The sequence below is a fragment of the Mandrillus leucophaeus genome, unplaced genomic scaffold (assembly GCF_000951045.1).
Source record: "Mandrillus leucophaeus isolate KB7577 unplaced genomic scaffold, Mleu.le_1.0 Scaffold49, whole genome shotgun sequence".
In the NCBI taxonomy this organism is placed as follows: Eukaryota; Metazoa; Chordata; class Mammalia; order Primates; family Cercopithecidae; genus Mandrillus; species Mandrillus leucophaeus.
The window spans coordinates 2,276,557-2,286,390 of NW_012105253.1; the positions used below are offsets into that span (position 1 = coordinate 2,276,557).

General features: G+C 46.7%; 1 protein-coding gene across 2 annotated transcripts in view; it reads right to left on the reverse strand.

Moving 5' to 3' along the window:
- TBXAS1 (thromboxane A synthase 1 (platelet)) overlaps nucleotides 1-9,834 on the reverse strand; it is a 227,695-nt gene that overhangs the window by 63,938 nt on the left and 153,923 nt on the right. For both annotated transcript variants that reach the window (XM_011995459.1, XM_011995460.1), the window contains exon 7: nucleotides 6,602-6,916. In XM_011995459.1, the coding sequence (XP_011850849.1) occupies nucleotides 6,602-6,916 (315 nt within the window). The remainder of the gene's footprint in view (nucleotides 1-6,601; nucleotides 6,917-9,834) is intronic.

Below are 9,834 nucleotides of genomic sequence, written 5' to 3' on the forward strand. Positions count from 1 at the left end.
CCAGGAGTTCCAGACCAGACTGACCAACATGGCAAAATCCCATCTCTACTAAAAACACAAAAATTAGCTGGGTGTGGTGGCACGTGCCTGTAATTCCAGCTACTCGGGAGGCTGAGGCAGGAGAATCACTTGAACCCGGGAAATGGAGGTTGCAATGAGCCAGGATTGTGCCATTGTACTCCAGCCTGGGCAACAGAACGAGACTGTCTCAAAAACAAAACAAAATGAAACCAAACAAAAACAAACAAAAAAGTGGATTGTAACTGTTTTCGAAGCTGGAAGCAAAATCTATATCCTGAAAGGAGAAATGCAGTCAAGGCTCTATGGGATGAGAGATGGGATGTTGCCAGACAGCATACGCAGAGGCAAATCCCCGATAGTGAAGAAGACCTTTGAGTATCCTTATATGCGCCAGGGGTTTAGAACTGCTAACAGTAGAGAATCTGAATTATTGACTTTCATGCCTGACATTTTCACTTCTCAAATGGTGAAGGATGCAATAAGGCAAAACTGCTGAGCTGGACCGACTGGCCCTGCAGAAGTCACAGGAAACTTGGGATGAGGTGGCCATATGATTTGCAAGAAATAGGCAAGAGCAGGCTGTTCCAGACACTGGCGGACTTATACCTTCTAATTTGGTAAACTGGATTTTAAAAGTTCAGAGGGAAGGTGAGCATGATCACGTAACAGGACATTGAGAAGTGAGAGCTTCTAATCTAGGGGCCACGGATTCTATGTACATGGGTGGGCAAACACACAGTTTCCTGGCTACCCAGAAGCCATTTACCCCACTTTTAGTAAGAGCGATTTGGGAATCCACCTCTCCTCCACTCTAGAGCTCAGTGGTTCGGGTAAGGCCTCACCTAGCCACCAACTCCAGGGATGGGGCACATGACCCAGGTCTAAGCCAGTCAGGGGATCATATTCCCTTGGGGTCCAGGGATTGGTTGAGGGATGGGTGCATGACCCTCTCGAGGTCACTGAGATGCCAGGAGGCTTTTGCTGAGACTTCCAGGAAAGAGACTCTTGCTTCTTCCTGTTGAACTTGAACCTGCTCTCTCCTACCCCCATCCTCAGCCTATAAAGACACTAGAATGATTCAAAGAAAACTTAGAGCAAGGAGTCATTGGCCTAGGGAAGAGGGTCCTCCCCACTCCCAAGCCGAGGAAGGGGGTCTTCAGCAGAGCCACTCATAGAGGTGGGGCATTCTCCTTGGCCATCTGCTCATGCAGCAGAATTGCTGATGTGCCCTCTTTACCTATTAGAGCAAAGGATAAGTACTTGGAGAGACATGGCAGGGCGGAGGGAGGAAGAGAAGGGCAGAAGGTGGCCACTGTGGGTGTGGCCCAGTTGTGTGTTTCTCATGGGCCGGTTGGACACTGGGAAAGGCATAGAAGCTGGAGCCATCTAGCTGGTAACCTGCCCAAGATTCCCCACCAAGCAGCCTTGGGGCAGGAGCTGGTGGTAGGAGCTGGAGCCTGTCTTCCTGGCAGGGAATTATGCAGTGAGGACGTCAGACCTGGGAACCCTCTGAATACGTACGTCTTCCATCTACCCCACTAGAGGTCCCCTGGGGAAGGCACTGAGGGCAGCCCCAGGTAGGCAGGATTTGGGGATCCGTTCACAGGCCCCACTCCTGTAGGAGAAGGGGAACCAGCAGGGGTGGGGGAGGAATAGAAGGAAGGGGAAGAAACAGACCACTCCTCCCCAGGTCAGTATCCTCAGGCCACAGGTCAGCCTGAGCTACGAGAACAGAAGAGCACTGGTTGGATTTGAGACTGAAGTTTTCATGTGGGTCAGACTGGCCTGGACTTTTTAATGCCCCCCAAAATGACCAGAAATCATTGAGATCTGTCCAAGGTATCATCATGGACAGGGAAAGGAGATTCATCAGAGCACATTTAAAGGAAAAAAATGAAACAAAACAAAACAAAACAAAAAAAACACTGAATGGTTTTAAGTAGGTACCTCACTGAGTTCAGACTGTTCAGAACACTGGTTACACAGCTGTCTTGAGACCCCTAGGGGAGATCTGCCTGAGAAGGGAGTATGCCCAGAGAAACTGGAGCTGAGAGATGGGGAGAGAGAACAACCTGGACAGGGCTTGAGCCCCTGAATCAAGCCATACCTGAAGGCAGCTCTGCCCTCTGGACTTTTCAGTTATAGAGGTCAGTAAGCTCCCTGAGACAATTCGGGCTGAATTTTCTATCACTGTCCACAGAAGAGTCTGAACTGATGCCATACACATATCTGCTCTTTCTTGGAGGAAGGGATGTAGCTCTCATCAGATTCCCATGGTGCATTGCTATGAAAGAAATTGCTCGGAGAGAAGAAACTCTAGAGCTCAAATTAAACAATCTCATTGACAAATACAAGGGAAGGCCATCTAATGAGGCATGGGGATGCTCTACAGGGATGTCACAGAAGAGCTAGACCAGAACACCCTCGTGCGTAGGGCTGGAGCCCCAGAGTCTGGCATTAACTGGCACTCAAGAAATATTTGTTGAATGGAAACCAGCAGGAAAATTATAACAAGTCATACTTTACATGCAAATTTTCAGGAATATTTTCAGGAAAATATCTAATGTGTGAACATCTAATCTGCATTTCCATGTCCTGACAGATGGCCCATATTAACAGAGCTCTGATTATAGTAAAAAAAAAAAAAAAAAAAAATTAAAAAAATAAAAGAAGGAAAGAAAGAAAAGAAAAAAAGAAAACCTACCAATATTCATTGAGTGGGTGCCATGTGCAAGGCTATGCAAAGCAACATTATTGTGACTACCAAATGTATGTTTTGAAAAAGACAGCTGTAGATATTCCCATTTTTCAGAGACTCCCCCCCAACAACCAGCTATTACATACAGGAAGAAAATCACATTGGGGCTTGCATGGCTTAGGAGGGCTTTGAACCCTGTTTTTTTTCTTGGAAGAGGGATCTGAGCCCTTGAGGATCTAAGGCTGTCTTCTCAAAGTGGAACCAGGGACCACCTGTATCAGAATCACTGGAAACATTTACTTAAAACGTGGGTTCCTCAGGAGACAGAGGTTGCTGTGAGCCAGGATTGCACCACTGCACTCCAGCCTGGACGAGAGAGCGAGACTCCATCTCAAAAAAATAAAAATAAAACGCGGGTTCCTGGGCCCCAGCCCAGACTTATGGAATTGGAACCCCTGAGGTCAGGACCCTGGAATGTCCATTCTAAGCAGTCTTCCCTTATGGTTTTATGCACACTAAACTCAAAAATTTGACCTGCTGTAATCTGTTTATTTGACCAAGGGCTCTCAGTGCCTTGCAACATTCTGTACAGCCCCATAATAACATGTGGGTCTCTTTTTTTTTTTTTTTTTTGAGACGGAGTTTCTTTCTTATTGCCCAGGCTGGAGTGCAATGGCACAATCTTCACTCACTGCAACCTCTGCCTCCCTGGTTCAAGTGATTCTCCTGCCTCAGCCTCCTGAGTAGCTGGGATTACAGGCATGTGCCACCACGCCCAGCTAATTTTATATTTTTAGTAGAGATGGGGTTTTACTGTGTTGGTCAGGCTGGTCTCGAATTCCTGACCTCAGGTGATCCACCCACCTTGGCCTCCCAAAGTGCTGGGATTATAGCCTTGAGCCACTGTGCGTGGCCTAACATGTGGTCCTCTGGGAGGAAGAGCCCTGCTCCTAGGCTGGGGGCATTAAAGGAGGCCAGGGTGTGGTGAGACAACACCCTCCTTGAGGTCATGGCCAGTGAAGGCTGTGCCAGAGGTAAAGGGTGCATGCGTGAGGGCTTTTGAATGGAAACACTTGCTGTGTCCTCCTGGCAGATTGACATAACTGGATGTGACTATGGTTATAGCTGGTGGGACCGACTCCTGTGGTCCCGTGGCTCTCTAAATGACACCACACATTCTAGACCTGATTATCTGCTGCCTTCTACTGCCCTGCAGGCCTGTGTTTGGAAGGAAGATATTGTTTCATAGACATAACATTGCTTCTCAATTGGTGATTGAATTCCTGCAAGATGAGGATCTGACTTCTGTCTCTTAGAGCTTCTGCCCCCTCTCCTAGCCTCTGCCGTGTCTACTACACTGCTGGACACTCATTAGATGCTTCAAAGCCCTTAATTTGAAGTGCTTTCTGGTTTACTGAGACCAGAGTGCTGGACTTCCCTCCAATGCCTTCCTGGGACAGCATGCTAAGCTTCCTTTGAGAAGTCACCTTCCTGAGTTCTCAGTCATTGACTTGAGCATGATTGACCTAGGGCTGGAGTCTGATTGGTGTAAGCCTATCAGGGACCCCATTCCCCTTGCTGCAGAGGAGTTGGTTCAAGAATGGGCAGCGGGCCAGGTGTGGTGGCTCACGCTTATAATCCCAGCACTTTGGGAGGCCGAGGCAAGCGGATCACCTGAGGTCGGGAGTTCGAGACCAGCCTGACTAACATGGTGAAACCCCGTCTCTACTAAAAATACAAAATTAGCCAGTTGTGGTGGTACATGTCTGTAATGCCAGCTACTTGGGAGGCTGAGGCAGAATTGCTTGAACCCGGGAGGTGGGGGTTACAGTGAGCCCAGATTGTGCCATTGCCCTCCAGCCTCAGCAACAAGAGTGAAACTTCACCTCAAAAAAAAAAAAAAAAAACAGACTAATGGGCTAGAGAGGGCCTGAGGACTTCTTCAACCTGTGAAGTGAGCTGACTGGGCAACATCGCACTCCAGTGTGTGTACCAAAACTTATAAAAAAAAAAAAAAAAAAAAAAAAAAGGGCAGCGACCTAAGCATTCTCGTCAGGGTGACTCTGTCTGGGAATTTTAAGCCACACACCCTCTCTTCTCCATTGGTTACAAGCAAGGAAGTGTGTAGTCCCAGACACTCTTGACAGGCTTCTTGGGGCTTTGAGAGGACAGCATGACGGAGTATGGGGCCAATATAAGATAGCACAGCCAAGAACTGGGGAGACTGAAACGGACCTGTGCACCAGTCTGAGACCTAGACAGAGATTCGCCTGGAGCGGTATCTATTCCTGAGCTGCTCAATTAAATGGACTCAGAAATACACAGTTATGAGTCTTTTTGTTTGTTTTTACTTTTGTTTTTGTTTTGCTTAAATCAGTTGGGTTGGGGTTCTGTTATCTGCAACTAAATGCATCCTAATAGATTGCCTCCCTTCAAGCTAGTTTTACTTCTTTTGCGCTAATGCCCCCTAGTCACCGTTGGTCCCTCCCTCTCCCCTTTCCTCAATTTAAGAACAAATACATAAACCACTGCATATAAAACAGAATAAGATGGGTTGCAGGGTTATTTGGATTCATGACTTGTTGAGATTCCATGCCCAAAGAATATTGATTAATGGATCAATGTCAATCTGGAGGGAAGTCCTGTCCTGTTCAACATTTTAATCAATGACTTGGATGAAATAGGAGACATGCTTAGTAAGTCTCAGATGACACGAGGCTGGAGGAATTGCTAATACAACAGATGGCAGAATCAAGATTCAAAATTATTTTGACTGACTTGAACAGTAATAAGGATAAATATAAACTCTTGCGTCTAGGCTCAATAAATCAATTGTGTAAGCAGGGTTTGGAAAGGCCCAGCGTGGCAGTTGTTATAACTACTTAGAACTTGAAGTTGACCATAAGCTAATGTTGAGCCTAAAGTTAAGACAATTAATTAGTAACACAGTGAATGCAGTTTTCAAATATTAAAAAACTGCTGTGAAGAAAAGACACTGACTTTGCCTTTACTTCCCCAGTAGAAGAAAAAAGCAGAATTTCCTGGGAAGTGGTTTTCAGTTCATTGTGTGAAACATTTTTTAATGGTTCCAGTAACAGAACAGACCACCTTCCAAAACTGTGAATGTAATAGCAATTATATCAGAATGTAATAGCAATCATATCAGAATGTAATAGAAAGCATTCCATTGTGGTGGTCTTCCTTTTAAAGCACAGGTTTAAAAAATGAATCTCTTTAACAACTCACGAACCAAAGTTATACACACACAAGCATCCAGAGGAAAAAATGAGGTGATAAAGTAGTCTTGCCCAGCGCCCTCATTATATCTGCTACAAGAGATCAAGAGGAGCCTCATCTAGAAGAAATGCCCAGAATCTGGCCTGGGCGCTGACGGGCCCCATCTTATCCATTTGTGAGCCTCCTCCTCAGCTTCCAGTCTTCAGTCCAGCTTCAGCTTGGCCTGTCCTTTTGTCCACTCCTGCCTTCCAGCTTAGCTCTCTTTTCTGGCTCACACCTGCGTCCCTCTGTTTGGCAGCTCCAAGTCAGATATTGGGAAGCCATAACTCCCTTCCGAACCCTGCCCTTTGGGCCTGACTCCTTCCTGAGCTTCCACAGCTTCCTCCAGCCAGGCCTGGCTTCGTGGACTACCCCAGACAGCGAAGGTGCACACACAATTTGTCTTTTTGTTGTGACTGTCGTTCTCAACATTCCATTTCACTTGCTAACCCGGAGAGCGGGAGAAGCCGAACAATGACCCTATTTCATCTTATAAGCTTAGAATGTGATATTAGCAAGTTATTAAAAATAAGTTTCACTTCCACAAACACAAAATCAGTTGTCCTACGGATATCCCATGGGTAACTGGACCCAACTTGTACTCACGTGTTTCTCCTTAAAAAGGTCCACCTCTCTCAGAAGCTTCTCTTGGCAGTCAGGGTTGGTGGCCAGTAGGTACGTGGCAAAAGAAAGTGTGTTGGTGACGATTTCATAGCCAGCGATGAGGAAGATGAAGGCCTGGCCCACAATCTCATCCACAGTCAAAGGCCTGGCCATGGGCCTGGCCTGGTGTTGCCGGGAAGGGTTCGGTTTGCACCGGGTAGAGGAGAAGACATCTCTGACCATGTCAAAGTCTTGCACGCCCACGGGACTTGCAGAATGTCGGGCATCCAGGACCATTTGGAGGAAGTCCCTGCGCCTCTAAGGGACAAAAGGAGGAAAATGCACATTTTGACCTTACAGTCATGCAAAGTGAGGCTTCCTGGAGAACAAAAGAGGAAGATAGATGGGCGTAGCTTTTGAACAGCTCAGTAGGAACAAGGTTCCTCATTGCTGGGTTATCTGGGACGGTGAGAACCTGGAAGCCACCTGAATGTCCCTTAGTATAGCACCGGTCAGGCAGGTTTTGGGGCACTGAAGAGCAGCCTGGGCTGCTGCCCTGAGCAAGGCAGAGGCCATTCTATCTGGGCTAATTTGAAAGTCATTGAACCACTTTGGTAAGTAAAACAAAGCAGGTCATGGAACAGTATGCACAGTGGCTCTCGTTTCTGCAAAAACAGCAAATGTACTAAATATATCATCACCTGTATCAGTCTATGCATAGACAGTTCTAGCAATGCCCCCACCCAACAGTTCACAATGAGCTGGAGGAGGCAGGGAAACCAGGAGGGGGCTTATATTTTTTACTTCATGCATTTTGGTACTGTTGGTTGGTGGTTGGTTTTCCAACAATAAAACAATGAAAACATCACATAGATTTAAAACCAAGCATGTGCTGTACTGCTCGCCTATGTGCAGCTTAGAACTTAGATGGGCAGCCACCAGGTTTGCTCACACAGTAGAAAGTTAACAGAAGTGGGGGCAAGGGGAGGGGACTAGTTTGGCGGTGCCTGTCTTCAAGGTCTCCAGGCTTTGCCTTCTTCATCCCCTAGCCTTCCTATCAGATCTTCACATCGGTTCCCTCTTTTTCTCAGTAATCCCCTACCCCCATTTAAGTAGTTAGAGCTTTCTTTCCATTTTCCCTACCTTCTTTATCAGTCATTTGCATATTCTTCATATTTTCACTATTACTCATTGTAACAATAGGAGTGTTTCTATATTGCCTCTGTGTTAACAGAGCCTATTCCTAGAACATCCCTTCTTTGAAATTCTCTTTAACGTCATGAAAGACAGCCAACACATTTCCGTTTTCTGAAGTTTATGGGACTAAAATGGCAAAAGGAGAGCATCAGAATCACCAACAGAAAAATACTAGAATTTCATTCAAAGTACTGTGCTAGTTGCAGCATTTTCTCAATTCATTGGCCTCTGAATTTTGATTGCGTTAATAATCTATGCCACACACATGAGTGTCTGATTTCATCTTTTTTGTTTTGTTTTGTTTTTTGAGTCTTGCTCTGTCGCCCAGGCTGGAGTGCAATGATATGATCTTGGCTCACTGCAAACTCTGCCTCCCAGGTTCAAGTGATCTTCCTGCCTCAGCCTCCTGAGTAGCTGGGATTACAGGTGTGCACCACCACGCCTGGCTAATTTTTGTATTTTTAGTAGAGGAGGGGTTTCACCATGTTGGTCAGGCTGGTCTCGAACTCCTGACCTCAGGTGATCTGCCCGCCTTGGCTTCCTGATGATTTCATCTTTTAAGATTGTTGTTATTTCTTGTGTGTTTGCTTTTTCTCCTCCATAAGATTATAAGCAATTCCAGGGCAGGTCCCCACCCTCAACCCCTGACACCGTGCCTAGTTTTGTGCTGAGCACATGTTAGATGTGCAGTCCATGACTCAACAGATAAAAACGTAATGCAGTGCATGCATTTGGAGGATGAGTGTGTTGAGTTTGATGACAAGTGCATGCTCTTTAGAGCGGGGATCTTGGATGCTGACACTTTTGCAGCTCCACTGCGCCCCAGCCTTGTGACTTTGGAAGGTGCCTACTGGGATCATAGCAGTGCTCAAGCTTAAGACTACAGGCGCCACAGACCTTGAGTCTAAGGAAGCAAGGCCTCAGCTTCCCATCAGCTTGCTGGGTTGTAGTAGCTAAGAAAATGGTGAAGGGTCAGGGGTAGTTGGTGGCTTCATTCCACCCTGGCTCTGCTCGTTCTGATTTTCAAACGCCATCCTCAAGGGCTGGCTTTCTCCAGCTTCCTTTCTGCTGCTTGGTCAATGTCTGGGTGCTGGTGTGGTCCCACTACTGGCCCTGCTTCTATGGAGCAGAGCTGGGGCAGGGTCAAGTAAGATGGCACGCAGGGGAAGTGAGCATGCTTTGCTCCCTCAGCTCTGGGACACCAGCACAGGACCCCAGAGCACCCCCAGACCTCTCAGTCAGTCCCTCTGAAACTCCTCGGGGTATGATACCGTTGTGGTCCCTGAGGCTTGGTTGTGGCTTTGCTGAGGTGGTGTAGGAGTAATGATGGGAGGGAGGGCACAGCCACCTCTGCACTGGGTATTTTTCCACGGGCAAAACTGCAGCCAGCATCCTTTCCTCTTATCCCAGCCCAGACAGGCTGCTAAAGGGCTGTCAGAGTCTTGCAGAAATCTGTCTTAACCTCCAGCTACAGAGGCCAGAGGAAAGGCCACTCTCTAAGGCCCGTGCGCTGGAGAGGAACATTAGTATAGATGGGTTTCTTTTATTCACACTGCATCAGGGAGGCTATCTGAACACTGCCCACTGAGGACTGAAACGGTGCTGGTTTATGGTCCTATCCAAGGAAAATACGCACCCTGATAGATGTAGGTGTCTAATCCACCCATCGGCTAGAGCTTAGAAAAATATTTACCTTTTAACATCTGTGCCGCATTTTCACTGCGCAAACACACATCTGCTTGATGGAATGTATACAGACTTTAGATGGTTTTAAAGCAAGTTTTCTTAGTAACCGTATAGCTCTGTCTTGACATGGCTGTCCTGGATTTGTGGTTGGGAGGCTTTTCTCAGATCAGCTCATTGTTTGAAACAAATGGCACTAGAGTTTATAAAAGGAAAAGCTCTAGGCAATCCCAGTAATTGGATCTTTAATAACCTCTCACCTCTTAGTAAGTCATTCGGTGCAACAGTTTTAAATTTTTTAGCCTGATTCCACAGCCAGGCTAGGGATGCGTGTGTGTGTGTGTGTGTGTGTGTGT